Source organism: Anas platyrhynchos, chromosome 21, assembly GCF_047663525.1.
Source record: "Anas platyrhynchos isolate ZD024472 breed Pekin duck chromosome 21, IASCAAS_PekinDuck_T2T, whole genome shotgun sequence".
Lineage (NCBI taxonomy): Eukaryota > Metazoa > Chordata > Aves > Anseriformes > Anatidae > Anas > Anas platyrhynchos.
The window spans coordinates 9313755-9328583 of NC_092607.1; the positions used below are offsets into that span (position 1 = coordinate 9313755).

General features: G+C 39.1%; 1 protein-coding gene across 12 annotated transcripts in view; it reads left to right on the top strand.

The window, feature by feature from the left end:
• PHF20 (PHD finger protein 20) overlaps positions 1–14829 on the top strand; it is a 73749-nt gene that overhangs the window by 48120 nt on the left and 10800 nt on the right. For all 12 annotated transcript variants that reach the window (XM_027472713.3, XM_027472712.3, XM_038166451.2 and 9 more), the window contains 4 exons: positions 1893–1991; positions 4747–4908; positions 7291–7460; positions 12216–12315. In XM_027472713.3, coding sequence (XP_027328514.1) covers positions 1893–1991; positions 4747–4908; positions 7291–7460; positions 12216–12315 — 531 coding nt within the window. The remainder of the gene's footprint in view (positions 1–1892; positions 1992–4746; positions 4909–7290; positions 7461–12215; positions 12316–14829) is intronic.

Here is a 14829-nt window from a genome sequence, read left to right on the forward strand (position 1 = left end):
AAGGCCTGTGTATTTAACTGTATGAAGTAGTTAAATACACAGAAAAGTGCAAATACTTGCCTTTAAAAAGAAAAATGAAAAAATATATACCCTCTACCTCAGAGGGAAAAAGCATGGGAGCAAGGAAGATTTTGTCCCACTTACAACTGATGTGTTGAGTAATGGAAGAAATGCCCTCTCGCGTACCCTAAAACAGGTTAGATGATCTGCCTATCTTCACTTTCCAACTGAAAAGATGCAAGTTTTTCCTGCCTATATTGACCTCAGTTATTGTCCCTCTGACCTTTTCCTGGAAGAGTGAAATGACAGAACTTAATAGTATCCCTGCATGTGAGCTGGGAGAAGGAAATGGTACCCGGAGGGTCCTGAGCACTGGAAGACTGGGAGAGATCTAAGACAAAGGAAAATAAGATGCAGCTAGAAGCTTTATGCTGAGATATGCAGATAAACCTCTTTTTCCTTTCACCCCTTCCTCCCCCCCATGGTAACAGAGTGGGAATGAAGTTTGTCTCTTTTACTGCCAGTCATTTTCAGTCATGTTCCTTCTGCAGGACATGTAGTTTGTATAGCAGGCTGCCGTCAATGTCAGCAGCTAATGTGGCTGCTGGCAATGCACATTTTTAGCAACCATCATTAATAACATGCCAAAGGAGGAGAAAAGCTGCAAGGGAGCAGGAGATACGCAAGGACTGAAAGGCAGGGGAGATGTAAGAGCTGAAGGCTTTTTAAAAGACATGCTATAATGATTTGTCCCCTGCACATTTATGTAATCTGGTGATCTCCTAAATGTGACTGAGATGTCCAGTTTCTCAAAGTGGGCAGCTTGTACCTCAAAAACATAGTCTCACATTGTGGGTTAGGGAGGTTACTGAGTAGTATGTTGTAGGAGGTTAACATAACGTACTGGTATGGCTTTGCTTCCTGAGTGGCTACAGACTAGTTGGGGTTCTTACACGTTTTGTGTAGGAGAGTGTTTCTGACAGTAGAGTGTCTTTAGATGTTTGTTCTGGTATTGGTAATCAGTAATTGAAATAGTCTTGTCTTAAATGGGATGCTGAGTGGCTTAATCAGCTGAGCACTCTTGAGAGCAAAGCCCTTTTGAGATGCAAGGCATGCTTCCATAGTACACTTATGGTTGCACCTAGTAGTCTCTGCAGAGTCTGGAGAGTTTATTTTAAAGAACTCTGCAAGTATCTGGAATTTTTGCTGCAGAGAACTAAATCTGAAAGACAGGAGTTGTGATCAAGTGGCAGGAGATTGAAAGCAACGGTTTGTACACGTTTCCTGGCAATGGGGTTACTTAAAGCAAATGCTTCGGAGGCATGTTTTGAAGATGGACTTGACTGAAAAATATCACCCAATTATTCAAAAATTTTTTTTTCCATAAAAATAGGATGGGAAGGAAACAGAGAAAAACAGGTATAGACATGTGAACCAGTTGTTACTCCATTTTTCTATGAAAGCAAAACGTTTGAGGAACTGGATTAGAGTTGGGGGGGGGGGGGGGAGGGTTCTTACGTCAGACACAACACTACTGAAATGTTCAGCAGTAATTTCAGCTAGAAATTTATAACAAATGCTCACATGTTTTGTTTTTTAATAATCTCTGAAGGCTGAAACTCCAACTACCTATGTAGAAAATAGGGCATTGGTGCCTAGTTGCTTTCTCTTACATGCTATTGTAACTTATTTATGGGACAGTCACACTAGGACATAAAACAGACCATTCCAATTCTGTGGGCTGGGAATTCTTAGAGGTAATATTTCTGGCTGTTTTTTTTCTAGTGAACTGTCCACGCTTGCCTGAAGAAACAATGGAGGCATTTAAGAAAACTAGTAGGTAGAATAGTTGTGTATCTTTAAAATTAAATTGGTATGTTGTCTAATTTCAGCTGTTAAAGAATATGAGAAGAACAAAGAAAGAAAATCCAAAGACTGTGGAAGGTCCAAGGCAAAGAAAAAGAAAAAAAAGAAAAAGAGAGCTAAGCCTGGTAAAGCTTTTTTTTTTTTTCTTTAGAGGAAAATGGTTTTGTTTCCTTGTTGTGCCTGTTACCTAGTTCCATGCTCTTGAGAGGAAACATTGCAGATATGTTTCCTTCACTTACCTAGTGGTTGTGATTTTATTGTTACTAAGAATAAACCATGATTGGCAAGACAATTTATGTGCATCATTAATGCTGAATAATAACTGATAATAGTGGTTATAATGGCACAGAATAAAACAAACTCCAAAATGCATGTGTTGGTCTTCAAGTCTGGCTTTCCATTAGTAAGATAGACTTCTATGCAAGTTTCACCCAGTTAAAGAGTGTGCAGGTCCCCTCAATTTGTTACCAAGTGCCCTGAGTACCAGATGTTCTCTGTGTATGAGAGGTCTAGCTCTCCTGTTCGAGTGATGGGGCTTGAAAATGCTGATGGGTCCTCTTTCTGCTGTTAACTTTGAGTTCTTATATCTTCACTTATTTTCAGAAGCTCTGATAATGAGCTGACACATCCAAGTTTTTCTTTTGAAAAGGATAAATCTTGTGGAGACACAGTAAAATCTGTACTTAATGTCTGTACTCAGGCTTTGTCCATCTCATGTCTCATAAATTGCTGTTCCCATTGCATTTAATAGGAAGATTGTAATAACGTGTCTTCCAAAGCCTCCGAGGATGAAATCAACAGGGAATACTTTCTTCTTCACACTTTGAATGTTATATATAAGCCCAAGATGGTTACTAGTGGTTGGATTTGCAACTTCCAAATGCAGCAGCTGATATCATAAAACTTCAAAGTGTACAGATCAAGCTTGACAACTTCCTATGCCATTGATTGATGTCTAGGATCATTAAAGCAGTGTATTCGTGCATAATTTGTCAAACAAGAGCTCCTTATGGAGGAGTTTTTCAGACTGGAAAGCATAACTTTTGTTAACTTCTGTGAAGGCAAGCTGTCATGAGAGAGTAGAGGGAAAGAATGAACCACAAGTAGACTGACTCAGAATTGAATTGAAACAAATTACTTCAGTGACTTTCTGATGACATGGTGCCCACAAATATGTAGATATTCTACAAATCCTAATTTGTAAACTTGCACAATAATTTGACAAAAAATCATACCAACAAATTGTTTGTTCCTTTGTCCTTGGGTTTTTGAAACATAAATGAAAGCATGTTGGCTTCTGAAGCATCCAAAACGAGTACCAGCCAAGTTGGGATAGCTGTGGTGGCTGGATGTATTTCTAGTTTCTGTACTTCAGCTTACATGATCTGGAGATTCAGCATTTTAGTGTAGAGATACTCGAATGCATACAAAAAATGTGATGTGTCGTGTTCCTAAAATTTTTGGAGCAACATGAAGATTTTGGAGCATTTCAATAGCAAACTGATAACAACAATAGTTAGGTATCTAAAATCTGTCCTTCTCAGATCTCATCACTACTCTAACATCTTCAAAGTTGAGAAGTCAAGAAACAGGCAGGCAGCACTCCAGATTGAGGAGCTTTAGTTTATCTTCCAGTGCTAAAATTGGAGTGTTATCAAATGATAGGCACCAGAACAGTGAGGAGTGACGTTCCAACACTGTTCCCCCCTCCCCCCTATAAAACATCCAGCTACCTATCATCCAGAATAAAACTTTCTCAAGACGCTGGCAAATTGTTCTCCTGAACATACTAGATTAATTGGATCTCAGAAAACCATAGGCAGGCAGTGCTTTGAACTTGGACAAATTGTTTCTACTACAAAGTGGAGGAGAGAAAGGCTTGATGCCTTACTTCTTCAGAAAAGAGGCATCAAAAGAGGTGAGAAATAATTCTCAAGGTGAAGTCAGGAGAACACACTTTAACTATTGCTGCACCAGCATATGTCCTGGACAGTTTAATTTTTTTTGTTAAATCATCAGCTGTTTCGGTTCCCTGAATTCTGGGGGACAGACTATAACAGGCAGATTGTTCTCATTCAGGCTTGCAATCCTTAGCACTATTGTCAGGTCTTTAAAATGCCTGAGGCAATTAGCAATAATCAGTTCTCTGAGCTGCAGTGGTTGAGGTCAGTGATTCTTGGGCCCAAATATTTTTTTTGGCCCTATATTTTTACATCAGTTTTGATGTTGTCCTTATTTTTTAGTCTAGGAACTCTAAAGGCTTCCTTCAGATGACCGATGTGAAGGGTACTGCTTACAGCTCCAGACAGACTGAGTTGATGTATATGCCAGAGCATGATGAATGCATGTGTCACAAACAGTTCTAGGTGTTTCCTCTATATGTTTCTAACCATGGTTTTTCTTTTCAACCCAAGAGTCCCATTTTGTACATAAAATAAGAGAATAAAAGAAGAGGCTCTGTTTCCTTGTAGCCGGTGACATCAGGGAATGTGTTTAGCCGATGTGAATAATGGGATATGAGGGAGAGATCTCCAGCTAATAGTGCTTGAGTAGAAGTGTCTACCTGTAATGCAGAAGCATTTGTAGATGATCATCCTGAAGAACATCTATGTATAAATAACTAGTGTTTCCAGCCTTTTTCACTTCATCAGTGAAGATGACTGAGTTGCACAGGGTTTTTCTGGCTCAGAGGGTACCTTTATTACCTCTAGGAAGTTTGCAATTCTTTCAGCAACATAATGAAGTCCTGGAGTCCTAGAATATTAAAGTGGACACTGTCTCAGTGAATCATAAGTGCCTGTTGTTATGATGCTGTTTTTTCTTCTGTCTTGTTTCCTTAACCACAAATTTCTAACCATAGTACTTCTTACAATTTTACAGACTACTCTGGCAGTGAAGAAAACACAGATATTTCGCAGGAACTTTCTCCTGAAAAATCAGTTGTCACAAAATGTATTTCTTCAAATAAATCATCTGCCCACACAAGCACAGAGCTGCACTGCTCTGAGTCTGGACAGCACAGAGGAAAATCAAAAACAAATGGTAAAAGGAGACTTCTTTACAGCTTACTAGTTCTGTCTTTCATTACTAATAAATGTGTGAGCTGCTCTGTTACAACATGTGTATGAAGACTAGTACTCGTAATGCAGGTTTGGCTATTCTTGCACAGGGCCTCGTCTTTCCTTTCCACTGCCTGAAGAAGCTGAACCCACTTCATTTGTCAGAGCTAGATGCTGGTGGTGCTTTTTGCTGTTTGCTTTGGCTCTGCCAGTGACTGGGAAAAGGGAAATATCACTCCCATTTTAAAAAAGGGTAGAAGGGAAGACCTGGGGAACTACAGACCAGTGAGCCTTATCTCTGTGCCTGGGACCATCATGGCACAAATCCTCCTGGAAGCACTGTCAATGCACATGCAGGACAAGGAGGCACTCTGAGACAGCCAGGGCAGGTTCACCAAGGGCAAACTTTGTCTGATCACAGAATCACAGAATTGTCTAGGTTGGAAGAGACCTCAAGATCGAATCCAACCTCTGACCTAACACTAACAAGTCCTCCACTAAACCATACCACTAAGTTCAACATCTAAATGTCTTTTAAAGACTTCCAGGGATGGTGACTCCACCACTTCCCTGGGCGGCCCATTCCAATACCTAGCACCCCTTTTGGTAAATAAGTTCTTCCTAATATCTACCCTAAATCTCCCCTGGTGTAATTTTAGCCCATTCCCCCCCTCGTCCTGTCACCAGGCATGTGGGAGAACAGACCAACCCCCACCTCACTACAGCTTCCTTTAAGGTACTTACAAAGAGCAATAAGGTTGCCCTTGAGCCTCCTATTCTCCAGGCTGCCCAAACCCAGCTTCCCTCAGCCATTCCTTGTAAGACTTGTTTTCCAGACCCCTCACCTGCTTCGTTGCCCTTCTCTGGACTCGCTCGAGCTCCTTGATGTCCTTGTAGCGAGGGGCCCAGCCCTCTAGGATGGAGCGACTGAGTCAGTTGGCAAGGGAAGACCGACCGATGTCCTCTACCTGGCCTTGTGTAAGGCCTTTGACACGGTCCCACATGGCATCCTGATCTCCAGCTTGGAGTGATGTGGATTTGGTGCGTGGAGCATTCCGTGGATAAGGAATGGGCCTGAAGGCCATACCCAGAGTGGTGCTCAACGGCTCCGTGCCCAGGTGGAGGCTGGTGACGAGCGGTGTCCCTCAGGGGTCTGTCCCTAGGACCGGTGCTGTTTCATATCTTTATCAACCACATAGACAGGGGGATCGAGTGCAATGCTCAGCAAGTTTGCAGATGACACCAAGCTGAGAGGTGTGGTTGATACCAAAGAAGGAAGAGCTGGCATTCAAAGGGACCTGGGCAGGCTGCAGAAGGGGGCCCACAGGAACCACATGAGGTTCAACAAGGCCGAGTGCACCTGGGTCAGGGCAGTCCCAGACACAAGTACAGCTGGGAGAAGAACTCACTGAGAGCAGCCCTGCAGGGAGGGACTTGGGGGTTGTGATGGTCAAAAAGCTCGACATGAGTCCTGCATCTTGGTCTGGAGACCCCAGCACAGGAAGGATGAGGGGTCTGTTAGAGAGGGTCCTGAGGATGGCTGCAAAGTTGGTCAGCACCTCTCCTATGCAGAAAGGCTGAGAGAGCTGGGCATGGGCAGCCTGAAGAGAAGGCTCCAGGGAGACCTCATTGCAGCTTTTAAATACTTAAAAGTGGGCTTATTTAAAAACAAACAAAAACAAACGCTTAAAGATGGGAGATTTAGATTAGCAGTTAGGAAGAAATTCTTCAAACTCATAGGGTGGTGACGCACTGTAACAGGTTGCCCAGAGAAGCGATTTTCCTGATGGTTTTGTTCAAGCCACAGAGATTCTGTATAAACACTTTAAGTAGTGTTGGAGTATCCTTAGAGTGCACTTCACCTGAATTGAGAAATGTAATCTCAACTGGAGTCTAAAGAAGAAAAGTCTGAAAGATTTAATTTTGTGTTGAACTTTTCTTCTGTGATGAACATTTCTTTGTGAGATCTACTGGTTCATAAGACAGAGCCATGTTCTGTTTTAGCTCTACGTTTACACTACCAAGATAGTTCTATACAGATTGCAGGAACTAGTCTAAATCCTGTCGGAATTTATATATCTGGTTTTGTTTGTTATACCTACTTGTCTGAAAAGACTGTGCTTTTGGTTTGAGGTGCTGTCTGTTGAGAGTGAAATTTTAATGACAGAAGCTGCAAACTTAGAATATTTCTAAGAAGCTATTAATGACAACATTTAAAACTTCGTTGTAGCACTCAAACAGTCGCTATTGTGGTGTTTCTTGAATTAATGAACTGAGACTTCTAGTAATGTGTGTGTACATAATGAGGGTTGAGAGTTTTCTGACCTTTCTGACTTGCTGTTTTATCTGGCTGCTTTTTATACAGAGGAAGACACTATGAGCGAGTCATCTATGGATAGCTTTCTTTGGAGCGATGATGACTGCAGTCAGGATGTTGATGTAACCACAAATCCTGATGAAGAAGCTGAAGAAGGTGATTTTGAGATTGTTCGGTGTATTTGCGAAGTAAAAGACGAAAATGACTTCATGATTCAGGTATGGATGGAGTGTGGATGCACTACGTAGTGAAAACAGTGGAAGGTGTCAGTCCAACAGTGGAAAAACTATTGTAGAAATATGCACTGATACATTCTATACATGAAATAAACCTCTGCCTTCTGGAATTGTAACATTTTTCAAGATAACATGTCAGGGTGAGCAGCTGTTAGTTTGTAGAAAATCTTCAGGTTTTTTTTTGAAGGAAAATGGATGAGGAAGGAAAAATCTCCATGAGTCTTTAATGGTTGGTTGTTTTGTCACTGTAGATTTGCATTTAAAAAAACAACAAAACAACAACAACAAAACAAAAAAAAATACAACACATTCTAGGTTTAGAGAGGATACTTTTAAAGTCAGTGGGGCTTTAACTGGCTTTTTTTCTTCCCTCTAGTTTTGAACATGTTCAGAACATTGCTATCCAATCATAATATACTTCTGTTTCTCTGCCACGGCAAGAAGCTTCACTTAAACTCTCAACCCTTTATATAGTATAGACAAAAAAAAAAATAATTGTTTGAGCTTTTTTTGGAAGTCAAACTGCATTTGTGCATTCTGCAGCATCTTCTGTAGTTCATAATCTTCATAAAGCCATGTGGCCATTCACAATATTATGTACCCTTTGTAAACTGAGTTTGCAGAAAACTCTTTCTAGCTAGAGCAGAGTCTATCTGTCCCACTTAAAAGTGGTGATAAATGTCTGAAACTGTGCTGGCTGTTTACTTTTAGTTCTTGAGACATCTGTAAGTTACTGGGAAACCAATCCTTACATAGCTGCTGTCAGCCATTCTACCCAGTTCCTATTCATTTCAAACAGCGAAGAGGTCAAGTTTATATCAAATAAAAACTTCAGCATTTTTTGCTTTAGTTCATTTTGGTACTGCTTCTTACATAAGCTGTATGGTCCCCTTCAGTAAATCCTCTTCAATCTTAGATGCAGAGAAAAAACATGCAGGGGGCTCAGGTGTGTGATGCTCTTGAACCTAGCTTTTCATAGTTAACATTCTGAAGAAATGTGTTGTGTTGGTTTTTTTTTAGGAAGTTTCCAACTTTTCTAGGTAACTTTTCTAATTGTGGGACTTTTCTGTGGGACTAGAAGGAAAGGCAGAATTTGGTGTGTGCCTGCCTCTCAGCCTCTGCTAGTTTTTGGTGGCCCTTGCTGCTTGAATGGGTTAAGGGGAGAGGGAGTGTACTGTTGAGGTTTGAAGAATTCGTAGCTTCTGCAGAAGGGCAGAAACACCTATTTTGCTCTGGACATCAGCAACCTCTTCTCTAGTTTAATACAGCTAATGCAGCTGGATTTGATTTTTGTCTTGACAGTCAAGCTTAACAATTAACTTGATTGAATGCTTTTCTTTGGCCTTCCCTAGTGGCTTACAGATAAGTTACTTGAAAAAGTGCAACACATTTCTCTTAGGGCTTAGCTCATTCTGATGCACATTGTGTTAATGTTGGATTCTCACAACACAGGATGAAATATGCTGTGTGTGTTAGTAGGGATAGGGGTGGTAATGGGCAGTGGTCCAAACGTGAAGAATAACATCTGGGTGTTTAGGAAGAAAAGGAGTCTGATAGCTATTGGGAATAAAGGGAAGCTGGCTGCTTTCTAAGAGGATGTCTCTTTAAAAAAAAAAAGTGAAGGTGTAGTCTTAATATAATTTACTGGTAAAATTAGGCTTGATGCTAGCAGAACGCAGAGAACTGTCAGCTAGCTATGAGCGTAGTCTATGCATAGGTTTGTGTAAGGTTTTGTGGGCTGCTGCTTAGATCAGTCTTCTAGGCTGAACTAGTTTAGGTTTCTTTGAGCACACTGCAAAGATTTTAGAAATAAGTTTAAAAAAAAAAAAAACAAAAAAACACCAAAACGCATTAGCTGTGTTATAAGGAAACTGTATAAGCCAGTGGGCTATTCTCTCAGTAAAAGAGATGCAGATGGGCACTGTGGTGAGTACCTGCATATGTTATGGGGATTGAAGCAGTAGGAACTGGAGAGCAAGGAATTGATGAGGTTTTTGGAGGAAGTAGGGTTAGACAGGTCTCTAAAGCTACCAAATGTTGTGCTCTCCACACCCTTCTGTCAGCCTGTAGCTTTTGGGAAAAGAGTTTGGAATTTTATTGTTGTAGAAATGCCTGTGTTAGCTCTTTAAATACAGGGCATTAACTAATCCAAAGAGAAGTTCTATACAGTTGTGGAATTACAATGAGGAGAACCTATTTTTAGCTTTTCAGAGGTGTAATGCTAAGACTGATAGACTGATGCTTTTCCTTTGACTTCTGGTGTAGTTATAGCTTTGACACTTAAATTCAGATTTGGAAGTGTCTGCCCTAGAAGAACTTGCATTTAAACTTGTGTTCTATTCCTGAGCATGCAAAGTTTTGGTCAGTATATGGTTTTATTTAGAAGAATATTGTCATTGCATTTGTTTTTAGTGGGGTGTTTGTTCTGTCTTTGCTTATTACTCTTTAGAGGTCTCACTGAAATATGATAACATTTGTTGCTTGAGCATGTGCCTTTGTGCCTATCTACTTTGACTTTGTATCATAATTTGGAGCTAGAGAAGTTCAATCCGTGCCTGTGACTGGAGGTTCAGTCCTCCTATGACAACTTGTGTTGTCCCCTTAAAAAAAAAAAAAAAAAAAAAAAAAAAGGGACAATTGCAAGTCATTTTCTCTTTGAACCAGGCACATTTCCATGAATGTGCCAAATTTAGAAATAATGAAGAAAAAAATGTTAAACACAATCAGCACGTTTTATTTTTCCCCCCAAAATGTGAAATGTTCAAATTTGACTGGACACGGTTAAACTGACTTTTTTCCATTTCTTTCAAGGCTAGTAATAAAGTTCCCTATAAATTCAGCTTAAGATACTTTACAAAAAACTCTTCTGATACCTCAAACTTGTTTTAAAATTGTCTCAGGCAATTTGTGCACAAAGACCATTCATTATACAGGGGCACGGAAATATATTTTGCATTTAAAGTATCTGCTTCATTTAATAGACATCTAAAATGGAAAATGTAAAAACTACTGGTCCCTCTGATTTCATGTGAGTCTCCGTAACTTTGCAAGAAGGTACTACTTTCAGTGCTTTCCCTTCAGTTCCTTCAGAAGTCACAGTACGGCATTTTTAGAATATTCATCAGGCCCAGAAAAGTCCAAAGTATTGCTCCTTTCTTTTTGTGGTGTGTGCGTGTGTAAGATAGAGAACTGTGTGACTCTATTTTGGTGGCTTTGTGGGTGATGGAGGTAAATGGAATCAGGGTATTTTTGCCCTAGTAGATGAAAAGCTGCTTTAAATACATGTCTATTGGGCTTGGGTATTTCTTTCAAACTGAAAATTGAATTAAAATATTGCCCACCTGTGCACATTTTTTCTCTTCAGAATCTCAAATTTAGCTTGCTTTGAATCTCTTTCCTACCTTCCTATTGTCTGGGTAAGGGCTGGCTTCTACTTAACATGTATCCAGAGCAATAGTCTACAGCCTGGCTCCTCTTTCATTTCGTAAGGCCAGACATCGTTAGTCCTATTTTTCAGAAGTCTGTTCTCTATCCATTTCCTGTGCTTCTATTTTCTCCACAATTAAACCACTAAATTAAAGCAAATGGCATACTGAAAAACTGGTGGTGCCTTTCTGTCTTTCCAAGCTGGAGGAAAAGCAGCAGATAAGGAGAAAAGCATTAATAAAAGTATTAGCCGACACAGTTGAGATGTTTATCAGGTTGGTATCATTCATTGTAGGTCAGTGAAGGGCATCTAACATTGCTTGCAGTTACCATTTCTTTGTATCAGCTCATTTGAAAACCTTTGCCAGTATTGTCACGGTCTCTGCGTTAAGCTTTTGCCTTTTGCTCCAAGAAATATTGATGATCTACTGTCCCAATGCTTATGAAGAAAATAACTCTAAATGGACACCACACAGTTTCGAATCAAAATGGACTTAATATTCTTATGTGAGGTTTTGTCCCATGTTTTAATGGTTTTTTTTTAGGCTGTAGTTTTGGTTTTGCCTGCTTGTGGAAGAGGGGATAAAATAGGCTGAAACAGAACATGTAGATATATTTTTTACTGCTCTGAAACTGTATGGTTTATTGCATTTTTAAATAGCATAATTGCACTAAAAAGTAGTGCCAAAGTATATTTGGTCTTTGCCAGTGTGATTTTGACATTTATGCTTACCAACGCGAGCAAAGTTTTTAATTATTTTTTTTTTAAGCTAGTACAGCTGCACCTGAATTTTTCTTTTTTATAAGCAGAGCTACCTTTGTGGAAATGGATAAAATGCTAGAGATACAGTGAAGCATAGTTTTAGCTAGTCCTACATTATCATAAATATCCCTAGGATTTTGTAATTGAATATGTTGATTTATTATTTAAAGGGTGGAAAATTTAATTCAGAAAACTTGGTATATTTTGATAAAGGTTGATTGTTTTTGTCCCAGATACTGTGTGCATGCATCTTTTTAGAAGATTTTCATCTCTGAAGGGAACATTTTGACACCTTTCAGAATCTCTGGGATCTCTGTTTTGACAGCATAATTGTTGTCATTCTTCGTAAATCCATGTGAAAAATGTGGGAAGGTTTAAAATACTGTAGTCTTGATTCTTTAATGTATTTGTAGCTGAAAGGGAGGGGATGTTAATATACCTTGTTCTTTTAAAATGTGTAGATAATGCATCTCTTCTTAATTGAGGTAAAATTATTGAGCTCCTGTAGGCTTCATTTCTGTTGATGTGCACTTCTTGACTTCAAACAGTGTGAAGAGTGTCTGTGCTGGCAGCATGGAGTCTGTATGGGTTTACTGGAAGATAATGTACCTGAGAAATATACCTGCTATATTTGCCAAGATCCTCCAGGTACAGACATTTAAGGTTACTGAACCTTCTTATATATGTAGTAACTATTAGTTTATAAATATAACCAGAGTTTAAACTTTTTTTTTCTCCACTAGCTGTGTCTGTCTTTATTGGTAATTGAGTTCATGTATAGATGCAGAAAGTTGAATTTATCTGAATGAACACAAGTCAATGTTGTGCAATTACAGCTGGACATTAATGGAAAATGAACGTCTAACTGTGACCATCCGTGTCACCTACTTGTCAGTACTAGGGATTTAAGTTTGGTTGTACAGTCTGGCTACAGAAAGTTAATTCATAACTGCTCAGGAAACTTGAGTAAAGACTCCTTATGAATAAAATGTGAAAACATCTTATGGGACTTAACTGCAGCTTTCTTCCAGTGAGGCCAGACTTACGCACTGGTTAAAATAAAAAATCAAGAGCCAGTCTGGTTCTCAACAGCTGTGAGAACCACGGCTTGTTTTGAAAAAGCATGTGTATAAATACAAACATGTTATCTTGGTTAACACAGAGTTGATTTAAGCAGTACTTCCTCTGCTCCAAACTATGAAGCTGTATATTTTTAAAAATGTCTCAGTCCATCTTATGCAGCAGATGAAACTACGCTTAAGGCATGGATTGTTTTTGACTTCCTACTCTGAATTATGAAGCCTTGCCAAGTATGGAAGTGGATGAGGTTTGGGCATGTGTCCTTGTTTATATGTTATGAGATACCTGGGATACCTGTCTGCCTCATCACAATCCAGATATGCACATAAACCCAAAGAGTCTTGTGATCACTGCTTTTTTGACTATTGAAAATCACCAGCTCTTTGGTAGCTTGCCTAATTGATTTGTGACCAAGCGTAGTGTGTATACTATCATCATTTGCAAGGAAGATACACTGTGCTTACATGCAGTTATCTAAGTAGTCTATTTATAATCTGTTTGCCTTCTTTTAATGGTGTTTTGCACCCAGGATTTTAACCATTCATTTTCAAGATGCTTTGACTTGATTTGTGTAAACTTAAGTTATAAACTCAACTGAAGTGCATGTGCAAACTGAAGTTGTGCCATCATGCTTGAACTGTTTGTATTTAGTAGAAAATGTTACTAGAATGCTTTTCAGTAAAAACTGATTACAGCTACCATTTCACTTGCTTAATTAGTTTAATCACTTTTACTTTATCCTGAGACTTTTATTTTTTTGCTAGGATTTAATTTTTACTTGTCTTGGAAAAGGAAGTCGTATCAATTTTTTTTGACTGCAAAGCTACTAAGTGGCTTCTGAATTTCAATGAACCTTCCATGAATTTATGTATCTGCAAATAATATGCTTTCAAAATTGGTTGTAGCCATTCAACAGACTCCTTATTTAGGAATTTTCCCTAGTTCTGGGACTTCTTACAGCACCATTGATGTTGTTGAAAGTAAAAGCAAGCTTAGCGTAATTATGTCAAAAAACTATACAACTGTCATCTTCAACAGTTTATTGAGTCAGGTGTGATTTTCAAGCGATTTGTGTTCAAATGCCATTTGCTCTTGCTTAAGCAAAATTTTTTATAATGTTTATTATGTGGCAGATGTTCTCAAGCAATGGAAAGCATACTTTGTTAGAGTCTGTCGTCCTCTCTTAAGCTTATTCACCTAGAGAGAGAGAGCACTTTGTGTCTCTGAGTACACCATTAAGTAAATGATGCCATAGGCTTTAGTTGGATAATGTCAGTGCTGTTCAGATAACTAAGGTTTTAAAATGTTGGGTTTTAATCTTTTTGACTGAACTGCATTTGCAGGTGGGAGCTTTTCTAATACACAAATAAATGTGATGAGGTTAATACAGATATGTCAGGAACATCTCCAAGGTGGTTTTGGCCATACATAGAAGGCTTCTCTCTTCAGTGTATCTGCCGGAAAGGTTGAGCTATTATAGCCTAAAGAATATGCTCTTTCCTGAGGTTTTTTGTTTGAAAATGAGGTCTCTTGGAGGTATTGCCTCAAAACATCAGGCATTGTCCTATACAGCCTAGTGGTTACTTGCTCACACTCTTCTACATTGTCTTCAAGACAGGTTTAACATTGAATATAAGTTTAAAAGTATCCTTTATGTTGATGGATACTCATATTGGGCATGATATGCAGACCTTTTTGTCATTATTTTTAATTACCCCCAAAAAGAGATACAGACACCTATGAGTGATTTCTCAGTTGGGCATCTGAGGAGTTGTTTTGATTCACTGCTGAAATTTTCAGCAGATGTTAACCTGCTTGTATTGGAGACATTTTTTTTTTTTCCTGAATGTCATTCTGAGTCTGTGATCCCATATTACCTCTGGCTTTGTAGGTTTGCAGACTGGGCTGTATATACGTGTACATGGCCAGTGAATGGTGTTTCTCAGAGTGCTGAAGTGTCTGAGAACATCTGTTGTAACAATACAATTCACAGAGTGTGTGGGGGGCATTTGATAGTTTTTTTGTTTGGATTTTTTTCAATTTAGCAAGCATCTGAAGTTTCACCCTCTTCTGCTAAAACCC